Consider the following 23,067-nt stretch of genomic DNA (forward strand, 5'->3'; position numbering starts at 1 on the left):
TGCACCCCACCAACAATAAAGTGCTCACTCAGTGCTTTCCCTCCCCCCGACAATGAAGTACTTACTCAGTACTGTCCCCCCTGATAATGAAACACTCGCTCAGTACTGCTCCCCACCAGCAATGAAATACTCGCTCAGTACTGTCCCCTCTAACAATGAAATACTCACTCAGTACTGCTCTCCACCAGCAATGAAATACTTGCTCAGTATTGTCCCCTCTAACAATGAAGTACTCACTCAGTACTGTCCCCCCCGACAATGAAGTACTCACTCAGTACTGTCCCCCCCGACAAAGAAGTACTCACTCAGTACTGTCCCCCCCGACAATGAAGTACTCACTCAGTACTGTCCCCCCCGACAATGAAGTACTCACTCAGTACTGTCCCCCCCGACAATGAAGTACTCACTCAGTACTGTCCCCCCCGACAATGAAGTACTCACTCAGTACTGTCCCCCCCGACAATGAAGTACTCACTCAGTACTGTCCCCCCCGACAATGAAGTACTCACTCAGTACTGTCCCCCCCGACAATGAAGTACTCACTCAGTACTGTCCCCACCGACAATGAAGTACTCTCTCAGTACTGTCCCCACCGACAATGAAGTACTCACTCAGTACTGTCCCCCCCGACAATGAAGTACTCACTCAGTACTGTCCCCACCGACAATGAAGTACTCACTCAGTACTGTCCCCACCGACAATGAAGTACTCACTCAGTACTGTCCCCCCCGACAATGAAGTACTCATTCAGTACTGCTCCCCACCGGCAATGAATTACTCCCTCCACACTTGTACTGAGAGAGTCAACCTGGATTTTCTGCATTGAAACTCTGGAGTGAAGTTGAACCCACAAGCCTCTACCTGAAAGGCAAGAGTGCTACCCAGGGAGCCAAGTCCAGAGTTTGTGCTCCTGAACACAATTATTAACAGATCATGTTTTTGTTAGACATTGATTCTTGTCATGTTGGAAATAATCCACTCAACAAAACCTTAAACAAGAATGTGAAGGATGAGAGGACTAAAGAGATCATTTAAACCGGATAAACACGTCTTGCTAATTTTATAATATGTAACCTTTTCAATTTCATTTGCCTTCTCACTAAAACTGTACCTTTCTCACTAGGTTTCGAATTTTCTTGGTTTTATAATCTGAGACCTGAGTGACATTTTACACAGATAACAGGAAGTTTAAAACAATTGCAATTCAAAACAAGGTTATGATATTAATCTGAGGAAGGGGAACTGTATTCTCTGGTTACATCCCAGGAAGTGGACACTTGCTGCATTTCCTGTTTAGAGATATTTATGCGCATCTATATTTGGTTTGAATGCGCCACCCTCACTCCCTTCCTTCCACCATTGGTGGCCGTGCCTTCAGCTTCCTGAGCCATAGGTTCTGGAGCTCCCTCTCTAAATCTCTCTGACTCTCCCATCTCTCATCTCCCTGAAGACTCTCCCCTTTGATCACTTGTCCTAATTCTTTGGCTTGGCATCAGTTTTTATTTGATTATTGCTTCCGGTGAAGTGCTTTGGGACGTTTCACCGTGTTGGAGGCGCTATGTAAACGCAAGCTGCGGCAGTGGAATTAGTATTTATTGGGCAGCCAATGGCAAGGGAGTGGCGGAGGGGTAGTTGGAGGCAGGAGGTCACCTGATGAAACCTCCAGGACAACGTCCCGCCTGAGTTGGCAACTCAGGAGCAGATCTACTGTGGCCAATCTATATTTAGGTAGCTGCTGATAACAGCAGACTTAGCTCAGAAAGTGGGGCTATCTTAGTAAGTCAAACATGAACATAACGGAGAAGTGACAGCAGCCAGCTGCTGTGTAAGAGAGAACAGGTGATTATATGTCTCATATTAGCTCATCAAACTGTGTAAATATGAACAACTAGATGTAGCTATCATTTGCTAAAATTTCAACATGTTTCTATCTTCCTCAAGTCCATTGATTTTAAACTGAGTTTTGCTGATAAATAAAGCTGCCCTCCCTGGTTATACTTTAATATAAATGCCTGTTATTTTCACAATTTTTATGATGTCCCAGACTCTTGACTCTGGTTACTGATAGACATTTGTAAAAGGCAAGTATTCACTTTTTTCCTCTAGTACTACAACCCCCCACCACCCCCCACCCACCCCCAGTCCCATCGACGCACAGAACAAGCTCGTGTACAAGCCCCCAGCTCAAATATCACTTACACAAGAGTATGGGAGAGAATTTTCAGCCCCACTCCCCCTCCTGCCTGGTCAACAGTGAGTGTGTGGGCAGTTATAACGAAACAGAATCGTTTACCCATTGCCTCCCCAGTCCTCACCTGGCCAGCTCTCATTTTAAATTGTAGGCAGGAATGACACTTACCTGCAAACCCCAGGGAGCCCCAAAGCACCTTACAGCCAATGCAGTACCTTTGAAGTGTTGTCACAACAGCCAATTTCCACACAGCAAGATCCCACAAACAGCAATGCGATAATGACAAGATAACCTGGTTTTAGTGCCATGAATTGGGGGATAAATATTGGCAGGACAGTGGGAACTCCCCTGCTCTTCTATTGGTAGCTATGGGATCTTTCAGATCCCTGTGAGAGGGGTCACAGCATCCTTGTTTAACATCAGATCTGAAAGGTGGAACCTCTGACAGTGCAGCATTCCCTCAGTATTGGGAGTGCCAGCCTGGCTAATGCGCTTGGGCCTCTGGAATGAGACTAATACCCAGATACTTCCTGATTCAGAAGTGAGAGTGGCACTGTCTAAGTCATGACGATAGCAAGGTAAGTGACTGGCCATAGAAGCAAACAAGTAAAGGGTGCAGGGTGGGGAGCAAGTAGCTATGATCCATCGTAGGGTGCATTTTAGTTCTGTGGATGCATGCAATGTGCCTGTGAACGAGCTTATGAAACTTCACCTTGTGGGTTTGTGGATATTTTAGCTTCCCCCATGCAGCTGTACCTAGTTTCCTGTCTACAAATTACAGAGCTCCACAAATAGGTAGCTCGGATGTGGTCACTGAAACACAGCACTGATACCTCACACTCACTTCTGTGTGCTCTGCACAGAAGCAGAAACAGAAAAGTACATCAGCCGTGAGGAAGGCTAACGGTTCTGGGAATCACTGAAGCAGCTGCTCATAAACTGCAAAGTCAACAGTCACATCTTCAACGAATATAACTCAGGCAGAGAGAGAGAGTGGGAACGCGAAGGTGGAAAACTGAACCAGGCAAGAGATAATGTTAATGTAAAAGCAAAATGCTGCGGATGCTGGAAATCTGAAACAAAAACAAAAATAGCTGGGAAAACTCAGCAGGTCTGACAGCATCTGCGGAGAGGAACACAGTTAATGTTTCGAGTCCGAAACGTTAACTGTGTTCCTCTCCGCAGATGATGTCAGACCTGCTGAGTTTTTCCAGCTATTTTTGATCATGTTAATGTGTTTACCTTACGGACACTCAATCTGCAGACTGCTCCCAGTGGCAGGAGCGTCGGTCGCTAGAGGACACAGATAGAAAATAACTGGCAAAAAGAATCAGACGGGAGATGAGGAGAACTTTGTTTTTAACGCAGTGAGTTATGGTGATCTGCAATGCGCTGCATGGAAGGGCGGTGGGAGCAGATTCGACAGGAACTTTCAAAATAATTGAAGGGTAAATATTTTCAGGGCTATGGGAAAGAGCAGGGGAAGTGGGACCAATTGGATTGCTCTTTCAAAGAGACGAGCACAAGCACAATGGGAGCCAATCGGGTTTCAATCGATGCTGAACTGGGAGATACCTATTCACTCCTGGTGGGCATTTCTCACTTGCACCGTGTGATCCCATAATTGATTGAGTGGACTCTGTCTGATGCCTGTTAGTCCAACAGTTCTGACTCCGTAGGTATTGGTAAACAGATAGCCCACTAAAGATTCCAGGTTCTATTCTCCACACTGCATTGCCTGCAGGTTGATATGGGCAGGGATCAACTGGGGTGAGAAGCAGGGGGCAATGATGGCCACCATCCAATATAGTTTGAATTTATGGTGGTGTCGGAATCATTTTTTCTATGTGAATCTCTAGAATCCAGACTGGCGCCTCCCCAGTTTAATTGTAGTCTTCGGTTTGTCCTTTTTTTTTATTTCTCCACAGAATGTGGGCAATGCAAATCCACATTTATTGCCCATCCTTAGTTACTCCTGATATAACTGAGTGACTTCCCGACCAATTCAGGTGTCAGTTAAAACTCAACCATGTTGCAGTCACATTTAAGTGCAGACTGGGTAAAGACAGCAGCTTTCCCTTCCCCGAGGGGCATTATCAGTCCGTTCGTGTTTTGTTAGACGTCACCTTTATTGCAATCAGATTTTCACTTCACGTTGTATAAACTGAATTCAAATTCTCAAAGTGCCACAGTGGAGTTTGAAATGATGTTCTTGTAGATGACAAGCCCCATAACAAAACCACTACGCTGTCCTACTTATTAGCTAGACAGCAGATTTTACTAGTCTCACTTTCGGAACTTGTCACAATGGGATTTGTAAGGGTGAAGCAAAGATATATTGGCTTTGGAGGGAGGGGTTTGGTGGCAGAATCACCAGAATTATACCAGGGATTAAAGAGTGAAATTATAAACTCGGTTTGTAAACTTGGGATTGTATTTCCTTGAGTTTAAAAGGCTAAGAGGTGATCTGATCAAGGTGTTTAATACAATAAATGTATCTGAAAGGGCAGATAGAAACAATTTCCTCTGGCAAGGAGATCCAAGGAAATATTAAAATTGGAGATAGATCATTCAGGATTGAACTCAGGACGCACATTTTCACGTGAGGGATAGTGAGAACTTTTCCACTTCCAAAAGGTTCTGGATGCTGGGGGTATAATTGGAAATTTCAAGATAACTTGTTAATTTTTGTTGGTGGAGGGTATGAGGGGATATGGAGCTAAAGCAGGTTATTGGAGTTGAGGTGCAGCTCCGCTATAATCCAATTGAATAGCAGAGCAGGCTCAATGGGCACAATGGCCAATTTCTCATCGTACGTCCCATAACCCCTGAGTTGCAAGTGACATGGGAGCAGCCCCAGAGTGGGAGTGATTGGGGATCAATCCCAGAGTGGGAGTGACTGGGGAGCATTACCAGAGTGGGAGCGACTGGGGAGCATTACCAGAGTGAGAGCGATTGGGAACTAATCACAGAGTGGGAGTGATTGGGGAGCATTACCAGAGTGGGAGTGATTGAGGAACAATCCCAGAGCGGGAGTGATTGGGGAGCATTACCAGAGCGGGAGTGATTGGGGAGCAATCCCAGAGCGGGAGTGATTGGGGAGCAATCCCAGAGCGGGAGTGATTGGGGAGCAATCCCAGAGCGGGAGTGATTGGGGAGCAATCCCAGAGCGGGAGTGATTGGGGAGCAATCCCAGAGCGGGAGTGATTGGGGAGCAATCCCAGAGCGGGAGTGATTGGGGAGCAATCCCAGAGCGGGAGTGATTGGGGAGCAATCCCAGAGCGGGAGTGATTGGGGAGCAATCCCAGAGCGGGAGTGATTGGGGAGCAATCCCAGAGCGGGAGTGATTGGGGAGCAGTCCCAACTTGTCAAACAGTTCCGGTACAGCAGGAAGTTGGCACAGAAATGGATGGCAGATTAATCTAAGGAACGGAGATATATTTTCATCTTCATCGATTGGCCAGTAAGCTGGTGATGCCCATCACTTTCCCACTTTATAACTGCCTTGGTTCTCTTTGCATTCATCTCTTTCCCGCCATCACGCACCTCTCTCACCAATCCTACCCCACTGCCTGGCACATTGTTGGTTTTTAAATTGTCACACCAACCGAGATGATGAGAGGGGTCATGGAACCTGTTCTGTTATTGATGTCACTTCCTAACAATCGGGTCTCTGTAAAAGAGGGAGTGAAGAGTTACTGAACTCTTCCATCTTCTTCAACAGTTTTCCCCTCTCCCTGAGACAGGAACTTCCTGGGGAATATCGGGCACTAGAAAGAGGGTGAGGATAAGATTTTTTTTTACAATTAATTAATACTTTCAGTTTTAAAGAAGTATTTCAATGTGGTTTCTCTCGCTCATGATTATTTATCTTCAATCAACCAATGCTGAAACCTGCTATATTGTCATGACAGTTTGTGGGATATTGCTGTGCACAAGTTGATTGCCATGTTTCCTACGATCACAACAGCGATTGCACTTCACTGGGGTGGTCTGTAGTCATGAAAGGATCAAGTGCTTTCTTTCTAGAATGCAAGCAAGTCCACTCCAGCAGTAATTCACTCTGTGAAGCAGCATTAACAAGGCAATATTGCTCCTGTCTCCCTTGCCAGTGCAGGTGCGTTGTGGGGTACTGAGGATGGGGAAACAGAACAGCAAGCTGCGTCCCGAGGTGCTGCAGGATTTACGGGAAAACACAGAGTTCACAGAGAATGAGATTCAGGAATGGTATAAGGGATTTGTGAAGGACTGCCCCAGCGGGTACCTGACAATGGACGAGTTCAAAAAACTCTACGGCAACTTCTTTCCCTACGGCGACGCCTCCAAGTTTGCAGAGCACGTTTTCCGCACCTTCGACACCAACGGAGACGGCACAATAGACTTCCGCGAGTTCATCATCGCGCTGAGTGTGACCTCCAGAGGGGGCTTGGAGCAGAAGCTGAAGTGGGCGTTTAATATGTATGATGTTGATGGGAATGGTTATATCAGCAAATCTGAGATGCTGGAGATTGTCCAGGTATGAGATTATCTGTTAAAAGGGAGGGAAATTTTTTTGATCTAGATCTTCCCCTCCCTTCGCTGGTACCTTGTATATTTTTTCTGTCTTGCCTCTCTTTTGGAATTGCTCAGACGAAAATTCCCCCCTTTTTCCTAAAACAGTACCAAGGAGGAACAGGGAAGGGGGTGGGATCACTGCTTGGGTTCGTTATATTGATGTAGAACCTTTGTCCAGTGGTCTGAACAGTAACTAGAGGGGCAGAGATTTAGGATAAATGGCAAAAAGAAATGCCAGAGGGGAGATGAGGATATTTTATTTTTTTGGCAGAGAGTTGTGATCTGCCTGAATGGGCAGATTCAATAATAACTTTTAAAAGGGAATTGGATAAATACTTAAAGGGTATAAGTTTGCTGGAGAATGCAGGAAGAACAGGGAGATGCCCTAATTGGATAGCTCCTTCAAAGCCCCAGCACAAGCACAATGGGCCAAATGGCCTTTCTGTGCTATAATGTGATGTGATGATTTTTAAAAATTCAACGACCTCAATCACTAATTGTTGCACATCATGAGAGTCAGAAATGGACTTTTGTTTTCTCTACACTCCGTTATCTGATATATCTTTGCAGGGTCTCACTAATTAGCTCCTTATGTCTACCAAGAGGCACCGTTCTATCTGATTTAGGATCAACTTACCTTGAGTACAGACACAGTATTTGAAAAGTGAAGTCTATTTCAATAAGTTACTAATGTCGAAACCTAGCAGGTGTCAGCTAACTGCAAATATGTCTCTCCAAACCCTGCCTTGCCTTCTGTTATCCTGTGTGTCGGCCAGTAGGCGGTGAACTCTCGCAAGGCGAGGCACCTCTTCCCCTGGAGCTGAATTAAGAACTCTTGAGGTGCTGGGTTGGGTCTGCTATCAGTCATGGGTGCCTTAACCGATTGGACGTACACCTCACTCCACGTGCAGAATGAGAGAGGCTCGGAGATTATTGGGCCCTGCAATGCCAAAATAGTGGTTGTCATTTGATCCGATTTCTGGACTATGCTTTTAAGAGAATGAGGTTATAGAGTCATCATGGCACAGAAGGTGGCCATTCATCCCATCAAACCCATGCTAGCTCTCTGTAGAACAACTCAATAAGCCCCATTCCCCAACTCTATTCCCATAGCCCTGCAAATTTATTTCACTCAATTGTGCATCCAATTCCTTTTTGAAATCATTTATCATCTCCATTCCCATCACCCTCAGAAGTAGCAAGTTTAAAAAAATAAAACGAAAAGCCCTCAGGGGTTTGAGCAGGAGCATGCACAGCATGCTGCATCGCTCGCCTGATGAGAGCTTTCAAACTGAGGGGACCTCCAGTACTGACAGACTTGCTTTTGTTCTCCTCGGACAGGCCATCTATAAGATGGTTTCGTCGGTGATGAAGTTGTCCGAGGATGAAGCGACCCCGGAGAAAAGAACAGACAAAATCTTCCGTCAGATGGACACCAATGCAGATGGTAAGTGGAAACACAGTCAACAAACTTTTCTTTACCCTTGTGAGTTGAAATGAAGTCATCATAGAATTATATAGAGCACAGAAGAAGGCCATTCAGTCTATCATGGATGTGCTGGATCTTATGGAAGAGCTTTCTAATTAATCCCAGCCCTCTCCTCTTTCCCTGTAAATTATTCCTTCTGAAAGTAGCTTTTTTTTATTATTCATTCATGGGGTGTGGGCATTGCTGGCTAGGCAACCCAGAGGGCATTTAAGAGTCAATCACCTTGCCGCTGCAGGTCTGGAATCACAGGTAAGGACAGCAAATTTCCATCCCTAAAGGGACATTAGTGAACCAGATAGGTCTTTACAACAATCAGCAATGGTTTTGTTAGACTTTTAATTCCATATTTTTTCATTGAATTCAAATTCTACCATCTCCCATGGCAGGATTTGAACCTGGGTCCCCAGAGCATTACCCTAGGTCTCTCTGGATTACTAGTCCAGCAACAATACCACGATGCCATCGCCCTCCAGAATTTAATCTGCTCCTTTTCAGGCAACAACATCCATATCATAACTCACTGAGTTTAAAAAAAAACAATTCTCTTCATCGTCCCCTTTGATCTTTCTGCCAATTACGTTGAATTTGTATCCTCTAGTTACTGACCGCCCTGCTGGTGGAAATAGATTTTCCTTCTTAATTACTCTATCGTTAGTTGGAAATCTTTCACACAGGGAGTAATGAAGTTGTGAAATATGTTACGTGGGAAGGATGTTGGAGTAGATGTTGAGAAGAACGATGGAATATTGGACTCCAAGGGAGGCCCAGCAATGCCTCAATTTTAAAATTCCCATTCTTGTTTTCAAACCCCTCCATGGCCACAACCCTTCCCTATCTTTGTAATCCCTCCAGCTCCACTTGCCTCTGATTTTTTTTTTATTCTTTCATGGGATGTAGGTGTTGCTGGCTAGACCAGCATTTATTGCCCTCCCTAATTGCCCTTGAGAAGGTGGTGGTGAGCTGCCTTCTTGAACCGCTGCAGTCCCTATGCTGTAGGTACACCCACAGTGCTGTTAGGAAGGGAGTTCCAGGATTTTGACCCAGCGACAGCAAAGGAATGGCCGATATATTTCCAAGTCAGGATGGTGTGTGGTTTGGAGGGACTCTTGCAGGTGGTGGTGTTCCATCTATCTGCTGCCCTTGTCTTTCTAGGTGGTAGAGGTCATGGGTTTGGAAGGTGCTGACAAAGGAGCCTTGGTGAGCTGGTGCAGTGCATCTTGTAGATGGTACACACACTGCTGCTACTGTGCGTCAGTGGTGGAGGCGATGAATGTTGTTTGTGGATGGGATGCCAATTAAGCGGCTGCTTTGTCCTGGATGATGTTAAGCATCTTGGGTGTTGTTGGAACTGCACTCATCCAGGCAAGTGGAGAGTATTCCCTCACACTCCTGACTTGTGCCTTGGAGATGGTGGACAGGCTTTGGGGAGTCAGGAGGTGAGTTACTTGTCACAGAATTCCCAGCCTCTGACCTGCTTTTGTAGCCACAGTATTTATATGGCTAGTCCAGTTCAGTTTCTGGTCAATGTTAACCCCCAGGATGTTGATAATGGGGATTCAGTGATGGTAATACCATTGATTATCATGGGGCGATGATTAGATTCTCTCTTGTTAGAGATGGTCATTGCCTGACACTTGCATGGCACAAATGTTACTTGCCACTTATTAGCCCAAGCCTGAATGTTTTCTAAGCCTTGCTGCCTGTGGGCAGGGACTGCTTCAGTATCTGAGGAGTTGTGAATGGTGCTGAACATTGTGCAATTGTCAGTGATCATCTTCACTTCTGACCTTATGATGGAAGGAAGGTCATTGATGAAGCAGCTGAAGATGGTTGCGCCGGGGACACTACCCTGAGGAACTCCTGCAGTGATGTCCTGGAACTGAGATTATTGACCTGTAATAACCACAACCATATTTGCTTGTGCTCAGTGTGACTCCAACCAGTGGAGAGTTTTCCCCCTGATTCCCATTGACTCCAGTTTTTCTAGGGCTCCTTGATGCCACACTCGGCCAAATGTGGCTTTGATGTTAAGGGCAGTCACTCTCACCTCATCTCTTGAGTTCAGCTCTTTTGTCCATGTTTGTACCAAGGCTGTAATGAGGTCAGGAGCTGAGTGACCCTAGCAGAACCCAAACTGAGCGCCAGTGAGCAAGTTATTGCTGAGTCAGCGCCCCTTGATAGCACTGTCGACAACACATTCCATCACTTTGCTGATTATCGAGAGTAGACTGATGGGGCAGTGATTGGCCAGGTTGGATTTGTCCTGCTTTTTGTGTACATACCTGGGCAATTTTCCACATAGCCGGGTAGATGCCAGTGCTGTAGCTGTGCTGGAACAGCTTGGCTAGGGGCACGGCAAGTTCTGGAGCACAAGTCTTCAGCGTCAATGCTAGAATATTGTCAGGGCCCATAGCCTTTGCAGTATCCAGTGCCTTCAGCTGTTTCTCGATATCATGTGGAGTGAATTGAATTGGCTGAAGACTGGCATCTGTGATGCTGGGGACCTCTGGAGGAGGCTGAGATGGATCATCCACTCGGCACTTCTGGCTGAAGATTGTAACAAATGCTTCAGCCTTACCTTTTGCACTGATGTGCTGGGCTGCTCCATCATTGAGGATGGGGATATTTGTGGAGCCTCCTCCTCCAGTGAGTTGTTTAATTGTCCACCACCATTCACGACTGGATGTGGCAGGACTGCAGAGCTTAGATCTGATCCATTGATTGTGGGATCGCTTAACTCTGTCTATCACTTGCTGCTTTTGCTGTTTGGCACACAAGTTGACCTGTGTTATAGCTTCACCATGTCGACACCTTTTTTTTTAAGGTATACCTGGTGCTGCTCCTGGCATGCCCTCCTGCACTCTTCATTGAACCAGGGTTGATCCCCTGACTTGATGGTAATGGTAGAGTGGGGGATATGTTGGGCCATGAGGTTACAGATTTGTGTTTGAGTACAATTCTGCTGCTGCTGATGGCCCACAGTGCCTCATGGATGCCCAGTCTTGAGTTGCTAGGTCTGTTTGAAATCTATCCCACGTGAGCAGACAGCTTCACTTCAGCTTCATTGAGCTGACATTGCTCCACACAGGCCTTCTGTGCTCAAACTTCTCAGCAGCAGACCTCTTAAGAGGTCTACTGTATAAGGAGGTGAGGAGAGTTTTTTTCTCTGAGAGTCATTAGTCTGTGGAATTTTCTTCCCCAAAGAGCAGTGGAGGCTGGGTCAATAAATTTATTCAAGGCAGAGTTAGACAGATTTTTGAGAGACAAAGAAGTCAAGGGTTATGGGGGCCAGACAGGAAAGTGGAGTTGAGACCACAACCAGATCAGTCATGATCTTATCGAATGATGGAACAGGCTCAAAGAACTGAATGGCCTATTCCTGTTCCTAAGTCCCATGTGCCTACATACCAGCACGGAGCCATTAACCACTCCTGGGTTGTCTGAGCTCCAGCTGCCCTCCAGCACCCCCCACCCCCGACACCACAGGCTTCTCTGCACAAAGCTAGCAACCTCCTGCCATCTCTTCAGCTCCAGACTCATCTTGTCACGTGGGCTCGCTTTCAGGCCCACAAACTCCGATCCCATGGTCAGGTTTCCATGCCCTCTCCAATAGGCTGTCAAAGGGAATCCAGCACCCGAGCATGTGTGGCTTGTGCCCTGCCACTCTCTACACTTGCGTCGGAACTCCCAGGCATGCCGGGAATTGTAGACCTCAGCCTCCGATCAGAAAACATCCAGTTTTGGGCACCGCTCTTTAGGAAGGGATGTGAAGGCAGTAGAGAGGGTGCAGAACAGATTTACAAGAATGGACCCAGGGATGAGGAACTTCAGTCACAGGGTGGACTGGAGAAGTTGGCACTGTTTCCTTGGAGAAGTGAAGGTTGAGAGGGGATTCGATAGAGGTGTTCAAAGTCTCGAGCAGTCTGGACAGATGGGGAGAAATTGTTCCCATTAGCGGAAGGATCGAGAACCAGAGGGCACAGACTTAAGATAATTGGCAAAAGAAGCAATGGAAACATGAGGAGAACCTTTTTCACGCAGTGAGTGGTGAGGAGCTGGAATGCATTGCCTGAAAGTGTGGTGGAGGCAGGGACAAATAAGGCATTCAGGAGGAACTTGGATTATTATCTGAAAAGGACAAATTTGCAGGACTATGGGGAGAAGGCAGGGGAGTGGCACAAGGTGAAGGGCTCCTTTAGAGAGACAGCACAGACACAATGGGCAGACTTACTCCTCTTTGTTTCCAGACTGACGTTAGAAGTCCGCCGAAAGCTACACTCGCTTTGGCAGTTCTTAGTTGAGTCTCATTGTCAAGACTGACAGCTGGAGAGAGTGTGCTGCTGAGATAAGTGAACTCATCCACTGCTGACAGGCTGACTGAAACCTTAGGCTCGAGATAGAGCTTTCCCAGAGCAGGCACATTATCTCAGCTTTATTATGCTTCTGTTAAGCACTTAGGGCATTTTATTGCATTACAATACTATATGAATATACGTTGTGTTAAGTAAATTTCTGGAGTGAGGGGAGAGAGGGGGAAGGTGGGGCTAATCTATCAAAAACTTGTTGGAAAAATGATGGCTTTCCCCAGTCCATTAAATTCTCATTCTTAACCATCTACGATTGTATTTTCAGGCAGACTTTCTCTAGAAGAGTTCATCAACGGAGCAAAAAAGGACCCATCCATTGTCCGCCTCTTGCAATGCGACCCCAGCACCGCGGGGCAGTTCTGAGACGCTGCCCAGGACACAGATCCGGGTTACCCCCGTGCCATTTCCGTCACTGGCAACCCAAGAGTGGACGGCAAAGACACTGACAGAAAGTAAAATCCGTGCTCAGGCAAACAGAACACTGGGGTCTGCCAAAACTGAGCATCCTTCCAAGTGATGAAGAAACTGCATGAAGAAACAGATTCCTGACTTATAGTACAGTAAATGAGTTCTAAATGTGTAAATGTGCCAAAATAAGGGGAGCTGAGCTGGTCATCCAACAGTTAATGCCATCGCATTTTTATTTGTGCCAAGCACTGTTGTGGATATAGTGTAACTAGACAACGCAACAGAAGAGAGTATGTTTTATTAGATTTGTCTCTCCCATTGTTTGCTTTTTACAGGTGAAGTGTGTCTTTTTATTTTAACTGCGCTGAGTTACAGCTCGTACTTATTGAAACCAGGGAGAGTGAGGACCAAACTCTGGTAGATTAATGTTTACATTTATGCTTCAAGGACATGAAAATGCCATTAGGTTCATACATGCTTCTCCCCATCTTCGGCCCATTCCATTTCCGTGCATCAACTTTCCCTCGTCCTACCCCATACCTCCAAGAATCACCCAATAAATGTATCGCCAGTTGCATAGAGCCCTGTGAAACATTTCAGCTCACCCCTCTTTGGGGCGCACAGAACCCCAAACCTGTAAATATCCCCTAAAATGATTCACTCCCACCTTTCCAAATGATGTCTTTTCATTTGTCACCTTTCTGATGGACTGTAAAAAAATAAAAAATCTGTGTTTGCTCTGGAATGTTCCTCTACAGGTGTACTTTCACTGGGGTAAGTAAACGTTCAAGAGCTCCAGCCTCACCTCCTACACAGTAACATGGGTGACTCTGGAGCTATGGTTCCCCATCACCTCAAAGACACCATCTACTGTAATGTCCCGATCTGTAACAACCTTAAATACTGGCTCAGGTTCACTCAACATCTCTCCTGTGCGTACAAATTCATATCATACAAAGGATATCTTCATAGTTCACTGCTATCAGTTTCTCTGCACTTTCTCCAAGTAACATCTATCTTCAGTTTGCCCAAGATATGTTGAATGATGAGTTATCCTCTATGGCCTAATTATTGTGGTTCCTAGTTTTGTAATGAATGGCCATTAAAACAGCCCAGGACCCTGTCTGCCTTGACTTTGGCATCTTGAAAATAATGCTACTTACTATCGTCTTGCCCACCTCAAAGGGTAAATTCATTGGAATCTGGTTCCCTGATCTTAAACCAAGGGACTGCATGTATGTTCCTACAGGTATCTCACACTACCCCACTTCTCAGTAAGCTTTTCAAAATATCTCCCACAGCATCGTGCAAAATATCTACATTTTTTTCAACATTAAGTCTGTCCTCATGTCTTTATTTTTCTGTACTTTGACCTACCAAGTTTCCCTCCTGGAGAAAAGCTGAGATTTTCTCTGGGTCCTGGTCCAATCTACTGGACAAGGGGCAGATCCAACATTCTCACAGTTGATCACAAATAAAGTATCTTTGCCTCTATAACTGTCCCCAAGTCATGCTGTAATGCTCCCATTAGTTTCCTGGCTGACCTTTGAGTCCTAATATAAACCATATTGGGCTGAATTTCCAGGGGGAGACAGTGAGGGTCTCTCACTCATTCACTGGAAAAGCCTTGGAAACCCCTCCAAAACACTGCTCACAGCCAAATACGTTTTTCTATTGTCCACGAGTCACTTCACTAGGATCATTTCAGACCATATATCCAAAAATGGACATTTTTTATTTACTAATTAAAAATTCAATTAGCTGCACCAAGATTACTAATTAGCCACATGTGGGTAGCGGCTGATGAATTGGGCAGCACTGGCTCAAGTAAATGCTCACTTATTTGTTGTACCTTATTCTGTCTGTAGGGCTGTTACTGCGTCTATAACCTTTGATGCCAGTTGCCAAAGTCAGTTCCCCATTTAACCGTTGTGCCTTTCTTCTATTATAACACTCTGTTCCTTCCCTTCATTTCAGGGTTTTCTCAAAAAAGAATGCATTGAGCGAGACCAAGGATAGTCTAGGCTTGGCTTTGTTACACTGTAAGAAGCAGACATACCACTGTGGAATTAAAGAAAACAAAGATGTTTCTCCCCCTTCCAAATGTCACAGCACCTTGCTTTCACCGAGAGCCAGCATTGGGCTCAATGGGCTGAATGGCCTCCTTCTGAGCCGAAAATGACTCTATGACACTTGGGGAAACCCCAAAAGAAATAAGGTGCCGTCTTTGACTATGGTTATCTTCCCAAAAGCTCAGTCTCATAACAAAGCATTGCTGATGGTCTCGCTGCTTTATAACTCCTCTTGTGTCAGAATGAATGCTCCAGTGGACACGGTAATAACTGGTTACTTTTATCTCCAGACCGCTAGAATGTTTAATTGGACGTCGGAGTCGAATTGCTACAATGTGCTTCCTCCATTCAGAGGGCCACCTGGTGTCCAACTCAAAATATGCAGGTGCCATACATAATCAACCCCAATTGCCAGTGGCAGCCACTAGTCCCACCCCTATTGCTCAGGTTGTTGGTTTCGGTCTGCCTTGTGCTACTTCTCTTTATCACAAGGTCAGTCGCTGAGACTCAGTTCATTCTGTCCTGCTCTGTAACACAAGAGTTGTCCAGCAGAAAACAGGATTCAGCTCCCTTAACTGCTGTACCAGGTAGGTCAAATCGGGATGGACAATAGTAGTGGGGGTGTCATCACCTGACCCCCTGCCTCCAGCCACCCTTCCTCTCTCCCCCACCATCCTACGTGTCCATCTTGACAGTGCCCCTGCCAATCAGAAATTGAATAGACTCTTCATTACCTGATTGGATAATTCTTGACTGCATGTCAAACAGCCTTTTGCCCCAACTTCCACTACAATTTGCGACTGGTGAACCAAAGCATTCAAAGGAAAGTTAAAGTCCCAATGATTTTTCTCCTAGATTTTTTTGCTCGCAGCAATGTCGAGGAGATTAATATTTAATTGCTGGAGACTCCAGGCCATTCCTGGAGAGTTGGCAACCTTAGTCACATTCCTGACTCTGAATTCATTGTTTGAAAGGCCAGACCTGTGCTCTTAATTGAGAAACATTTTGTGCATTTGCCTGATCTTACATTACAATCCGAATGAGAAACTTGTGCTTTGGAGTATATACATGAGAGGTGAGAAAGTAAAGTTTTAGAAAATGAAATAGGTATACAAAGGCCAAAACAAAAAAGCAAATGCTACAAAACTGAAATAAAGGGAAAAGTGCTGGGAATACACAGCAGGTCCGGCAGCTCTGGAGAGAACAGGAAGGTAGGGTTGGCCTTTCAGGTTAATGACTCTTTGACAGAAGCCCAGATCTCACACGTCACCTGAAATATCAGCCAGCGTCCGCAGCAGTGCCTCCTCTAAACTGCACGGTTACACCACAGACCTGGTCCTGTGACAAATACTGCGAACGTGCAGTCCTGCAAACAAAGTTTAAAGGGGCCACGCGTTATAAAAAATTGGTCATGCACAACGACAAAATTTTAAAGGGAACATTGGTAAGCACCCCTGATCGCTATCTAGTAACGTTCTTCAGGAACACCGTGCGTGTATGGGTACTGAAGGAGGGAAAATGACCTTGTTCATAATGCTCTAGACAGTCAACCGTGTTGCTATGTTCCTGTAGAATTACAGCGAGACTTGATGTCTGGGGTGGGCAGGGTGTGGTGGAGGAGGGGAGAAAATTGAGTGGGGAGGGGTATTTATGTTAAACTTAATGGCAGCACTGGTTATGTTAGAAACTGGAACAACTCCCAAGCCTCTGCACATCCTGCATTTCCAAGCTGCCGGTTGCCTGGGGCTCCACCATCATTATCTGAAAGTGGTGAGAGATGGACCTAGCCTGTAAGCAGCGAATTCAAACAGGTGAAGGTTGTGTCACTGCCTAAATGCATGATTTTTCATGCGGCACCACACACACGTCACACCTAACTACACCCACCCCATTTCTGGCCGCACGCATGCGCTGAGGGACATGTGTTCTCAGGTTGCACGGGTCCTTGAAGGGTGCAGAGGAGATTCACCTGAATGGTTACAGGGGTGAGAGATTTTAGCTACAAGGTTAAGTTGGAAAAGCCGGGGCCTCTTGCCTTGGAGCAAAGGAGGTTGAGGGGAGATTTGATAAGAGTTATACAAGATTATGACAGCTTAGGTAGACAAAGAAAAGCTGTTTCCTTTAACTGATGGTACGAGGACCAGCAAACACAGAGTTAAGATTTTGAATAAGAGATGCAGGGGGGGGATGTGAGGAAGAATTGTTTTATGCTGCGAGTGGTAAAGACCTGGAACTCGCTGCCTACAATTTCAAAAGGAAATTGGATGGACACTTGAGGGAAGTAAACTTACAGGCAGGGAGCAGGGGAATGGGACTGATTGGATTGCTCCGCAGAGAGCCAGCATGGACTCGATGGGCGAAATGGCCTCCTTCTGTGCTGTAATGAGTCAGTGGATATTCTGGAAGGTGGTCCAGTCTAGAAGTGGCCCTGGGTAAAAGCAGTGATTTCGGACTTATTTTGTTCAACCAATTTTCCTGAGAATAAAATGTTTCTCCTATTGTAGATTTTCTATCTGCTTTATTGTGCGTTTAAAACCTCAGTGATATGGAGAGAAAAGAACTGATCAGCTTGTTTAAAAGTTAAACAGCAGTCATTAATAGTTCATTTGCAATTCTTTCCGATGTTTGTCAGTGGTTTGATATGTTTGTTCCCAAGCTGTTTCTGTGCTGTATCTTGCAATCAGTGTTCCCCCCCCCCCACCCCCCCAATTGTCACAAAGGGATAATAATGTTTCTTTGCCGTTGTTGGAGTAAAAATTAAAATCGTACATATCGTCTAACCAGAGGCTTCTTGGGATTCAGTTTTTCATAAAGTGCTTCTTCTTCGGATGTGGGCATTGCTGGAAAGCCCAAAATTTATCACCCATCCTTAGTTACCCCTTGAGAACTGCTGTCAACCAATCATTACACTGGGAAATAGCAGGCGTGTTACTGCAATACAGCAAGTTCCCTCAAATTGTTTTAGAAGAAAATCATTTTCTTAATCCAGGAACAGGGAAAAGCCACAAGACCTAACAAGTAAAGGTGCACACCTTCTCACCTGGGCAGTGCCAGCCCTGACTCAGTGTCACACCTTCTCACCTGGGCAGTGCCAGCCCTGACTCAGTGTCACACCTTCTCACCTGGGCAGTGCCAGCCCTGGCTCAGTGTCACACCTTCTCACCTGGGCAGTGCCAGCCCTGGCTCAGTGTCGCACCTCCTCACCTGGGCAGTGCCAGCCCTGACTCAGTGTCACACCTTCTCACCTGGGCAGTGCCAGCCCTGGCTCAGTGTCGCACCTTCTCACCTGGGCAGTGCCAGCCCTGGCTCAGTGTCGCACCTCCTCACCTGGGCAGTGCCAGCCCTGACTCAGTGTCACACCTTCTCACCTGGGCAGTGCCAGCCCTGACTCAGTGTCACACCTTCTCACCTGGGCAGTGCCAGCCCTGACTCAGTGTCACACCTTCTCACCTGGGCAGTGCCAGCCCTGACTCAGTGTCACACCTTCTCACCTGGGCAGTGCCAGCCCTGACTCAGTGTCGCACCTTCTCACCTGGGCAGTGCCAGCCCTGGCTCAGTGTCACACCTTCTCACCTGGGCAGTGCCAGCCCTGGCTCAGTGTCGCACCTCCTCACCTGGGCAGTGCCAGCCCTGACTCAGTGTCACACCTTCTCACCTGGGCAGTGCCAGCCCTGGCTCAGTGTCACACCTTCTCACCTGGGCAGTGCCAGCCCTGGCTCAGTGTCGCACCTCCTCACCTGGGCAGTGCCAGCCCTGACTCAGTGTCACACCTTCTCACCTGGGCAGTGCCAGCCCTGACTCAGTGTCACACCTTCTCACCTGGGCAGTGCCAGCCCTGACTCAGTGTCACACCTTCTCACCTGGGCAGTGCCAGCCCTGACTCAGTGTCACACCTTCTCACCTGGGCAGTGCCAGCCCTGACTCAGTGTCACACCTTCTCACCTGGGCAGTGCCAGCCCTGACTCAGTGTCACACCTTCTCACCAGACAGTGCCAGCCCTGACTCAGTGTCGCACCTTCTCACCTGGGCAGTGCCAGCCCTGGCTCAGTGTCACACCTTCTCACCTGGGCAGTGCCAGCCCTGACTCAGTGTCGCACCTTCTCACCTGGGCAGTGCCAGCCCTGACTCAGTGTCACACCTTCTCACCTGGGCAGTGCCAGCCCTGGCTCAGTGTCACATCTTCTCACCTGGGCAGTGCCAGCCCTGACTCAGTGTCACACCTTCTCACCTGGGCAGTGCCAGCCCTGACTCAGTGTCGCACCTTCTCACCTGGGCAGTGCCAGCCCTGGCTCAGTGTCACACCTTCTCACCTGGGCAGTGCCAGCCCTGACTCAGTGTCACACCTTCTCACCTGGGCAGTGCCAGCCCTGACTCAGTGTCACACCTTCTCACCTGGGCAGTGCCAGCCCTGACTCAGTGTCGCACCTTCTCACCTGGGCAGTGCCAGCCCTGGCTCAGTGTCACACCTTCTCACCTGGGCAGTGCCAGCCCTGGCTCAGTGTCACACCTTCTCACCTGGGCAGTGCCAGCCCTGGCTCAGTGTCACACCTTCTCACCAGACAGTGCCAGCCCTGGCTCAGTGTCTCTTGCCTCCGAGTTCGAAGGATCTAGGTTCAAACCCTGCTCCGGAGAGATGAGCACATAATCTAGGCTGACCCTCCAGTATGGGTCTGAGGGAGTGCTGCACTGTTGGAGATGCTATTAAACCACAGCGCGCCCCCTCCTGCTCTTTCAAGTGGATGCAAAAGATCCTGCTACGAAATCAACATGCTGCAGATGCTGGAAATCTGAAATTCTAACAGAAAATGCTGGAAATGACAGCATTTGTGAAGAGTTAATGTTTCAGATTGACGATCATGGATGATACTGATATCAAGTTGTCTGAGTGACAGGAAACAGAGAGTGATGGTGGACGGCTGTTTCTTATACAGGAGCAAGGTACAACGTGGGGTTCCCCAGGTGCCTGTATAAAGACTAATGCTTTTCTTAATCTATATTAGTGACCTATAGGTGTATGGGGCACAACTGAAAAACTCGCAGATGACACAAACCTTGGAAGTATTGTGAACTGTGAGGAGGGGAGTGATAGACGTCAAGAGGATATAGGCAGGCAGACACACGACAGATGAAATTTAGTGCACAGAAGTGCAAAGTGATTCATTTTGGGAGGAATAAGGAGGATAGGCAATATAAATAGTACAATTACAAAGGGGGTGCAGGAGCAGAGGGGGTGAACGTGCACAAATAGCTGAAGATGTGCAGAAAAGATTTACAAGAATGGTTCCAGGGATGAGGGACTTCAGGTAAGTAGGTAGATTGGAGAAGCTGGGGCTGTTCTCCTTGGAGAAGAGAAGGTTGAGAGGAGATTTGAGGTATTCCAAATCATGCAGGGCCTGGGCAGAGTCAGTAGGGAAAAGCTGTTCCCGTTGGCAGGAGTGTTGAGAGCCAGAGGATATTGATATAAGGTAAATGGCAAAAGAACCTAAAGAGAACACATTTGCAAGGCTACAGAGATAGGGCAGGGGAATGGGACTAGGGGAGTTGCTCTTGCAGAGAGCTGGCGTGATGGGCCGAATGGCCTCCTTCTGCACTGTAATAATTTTGTGACTCTCTGATCAGATTGCATCAGAACTGGAAAAGTTAGAGATGCAACAGGTTTTTAAGGCAGGGAAGGGGGAGAAAAGAACAAAAGGGGAGGTCTGTGATAGGGTGAAAGGCAGGAGGAGTTAGGGGTGACGGTGCAAGGCCAAAGGAGATAGTAATGGGACAAGTAAAGAATCAGAAGGTGGGTCTAGAAGAGGCGTGAACAGCAACAGCGAAATCATTATCAACAGTTGTCCAAAATAAAGAATGAGGGCAAAGATTAGGATCAAAGAACCCGCAGGGGAACTTCCTCATGATGCCACTTATTGTTAGATTATTCAAAGTTAAGCAAGGGAAATGGTGTGAAAGGTGATCAAGGACTGCTGACGACTTGCAAGCCAACAATAACTGAAACCCTTCGGGGAAGGAGCAGGAAAGCAAAAAAAAATCGTGGGCGTTGTCACAAAATGATGGAAGGGTTGCATCTGAGTTTCTCTTGAACACTTGCCTTACAAAGTACTGAATCCCCACCTCAAAACTTGCTTCTTGAACGTACACGATGTGGCAATCGGTGCTGGGTCAAAGGGCGGCAAAATGTTCCGTGTATTACAAAAACAAAAATAGCTGGAAAAACTCAGCAGGTCTAGCAGCATCTGCGGAGAGGAACACAGTTAACGTTTCGAGGACTCGAAACGTTAACTGTGTTCCTCTCCGCAGATGCTGCCAGACCTGCTGAGTTTTTCCAGCTATTTTTGTTTTTGTTTTGAACTTCCAGCATCCGCAGTTTTTTGCTTTTATTTTTGTTCTGTGTATTAAGTGGAAATTGGAGGTTTCCTTCAGACTTGATTCCCGAGCACGTGCATTGGAGTCAGGTGGTCTGTGGCCAAAAGCAAGGGGGAAATGAAGGTTTTGAAAGAAATAATGTGCACAGGACCTATTCCTAAAATAAAAGCAACAACAGCATTTTGTGTAGGCCTGTTTACTCCCATTTTGCAAGCAGTTTGTTTCTTAAATTAGGCATTGAACTAATTAAAATTAAGAAAAAAACTTACATTTCTATAGCGCCTTTCACAACCTCAGGACATCCCAAAAGGGTTTTAAAATTAATGAAACATCTTTGAAGTGTTGTCGCTGTTATAATGTAGGAAAAGCAGCAGCAACCAATTTGCACATAGCAAGATGATAATGACAAGGTGATCTGTGTTTTTGTGATGTTGACTGAAGGATAAGTATTGACCAGGACACTGGGGAGAACTCTCCCTTACTCCTCTGCGAAATAGTGCCCTGTGAACTTTTATGTCAACCTCAAGAGGGCAGATGCAGCCTTGGTTCCACCTGAAAGATGGCACCTCTGACAGTGCGGCATTGCCTCAGTGCTGCACTGGGAGTGTCAGCCTGGACCTTGCGCTCATGTCTCGAATGGGACTGGAACTCACAACCTCCTGACTCAGAGGTGAGCGTGCTACCCACTGAACCATGGCTGATCTCTTAATTTACATCATCTGATCATTTAAATTTCTAGCAGGCCACCAACTATGAATTATTGGGACTAGACCATTATAGATTTTGCAGTGTCTTTAATCAACTATCTTCCCCGCTCCACTTCTCCAGTTTTCCCTCCCTCTTCCCCTGAAGATAGTGTAACTCAGTGGGATATGGTTCCCTCGCAGGTGGCAGTCAGGTGCCACTGGGCATTTGTCTAAACGGTCACGCTCTTTACACGTCATCCTAAATGGTCAAGCGTCCAAGGGGAACTTAACCACAAAGGGCACTGACGATGAGTCCAATCCCATCCCGTCCGATTTCCTTTGCTCGCTTGGCAGTGATTGGGGACCGTAGGAATCCCACATTACACCAGGGACTGCACTTTCTAAGTGCTTCATTGGCTGGAAAGTGCTTCGAGACATCTCGAGGGTCACGGAGGTAAAAGACCCCACGGGACTATTTCAAAGAAGAGCAGGGGAGTGTTCATTCCAGTGCCCCGGCCAATATCCGTCGCTAAAGCTGATTATCCGGTCATGATCCCATTGCTGTTTGTGGGATCTTGCTGTGCATAAATTGGTTGATACATTTACTATGTTACAACAGTGGCTACACTTTTAAAAAAAAGTCCTTCATTGGCTGTAAGGCACTTTGGAACTTTGAGGTCATAAAAGGAGCTATATAAATGCAAGTCTTTTGAAAATGTGCAGAGACAGGAGACTTTCACCTCATTACCAGTGGAGTTTAATTCAAACCCACCGATTCAAAAATGAGTGTTCTCACTCGCTGTAACAGGCTATCCCACATTCCCTTCATTTCTGACTTGTATGGACATGTGCTTCAAACCCTCCCTAAGGTTGAGCCTCATTTGAGTTGCTGCAAACTGATATAACTACATCGCGTTCAAGCAGAACTTGATTG

The 23,067-nt window shown here is 46.6% G+C and overlaps 2 protein-coding genes across 2 annotated transcripts in view; both read left to right on the top strand.

Annotated features, from left to right (window-relative positions):
• Positions 1–14,926, top strand: part of LOC144688364 (hippocalcin-like protein 1) — a 30,335-nt gene extending 15,409 nt beyond the window's left edge. Inside the window, exons 2-4 of the mRNA XM_078554830.1 lie at positions 6,309–6,707; positions 8,087–8,192; positions 12,867–14,926. Of these exons, the coding sequence (XP_078410956.1) occupies positions 6,309–6,707; positions 8,087–8,192; positions 12,867–12,964 (603 nt within the window). The 3' untranslated portion in view covers positions 12,965–14,926. The remainder of the gene's footprint in view (positions 1–6,308; positions 6,708–8,086; positions 8,193–12,866) is intronic.
• LOC144688366 (14-3-3 protein beta/alpha-1-like) overlaps positions 1–23,067 on the top strand; it is a 184,876-nt gene that overhangs the window by 119,544 nt on the left and 42,265 nt on the right. The gene's annotated exons all lie outside the window — the stretch shown is intronic.

The sequence above is a fragment of the Cetorhinus maximus genome, chromosome 13 (assembly GCF_964194155.1).
Source record: "Cetorhinus maximus chromosome 13, sCetMax3.hap1.1, whole genome shotgun sequence".
Lineage (NCBI taxonomy): Eukaryota > Metazoa > Chordata > Chondrichthyes > Lamniformes > Cetorhinidae > Cetorhinus > Cetorhinus maximus.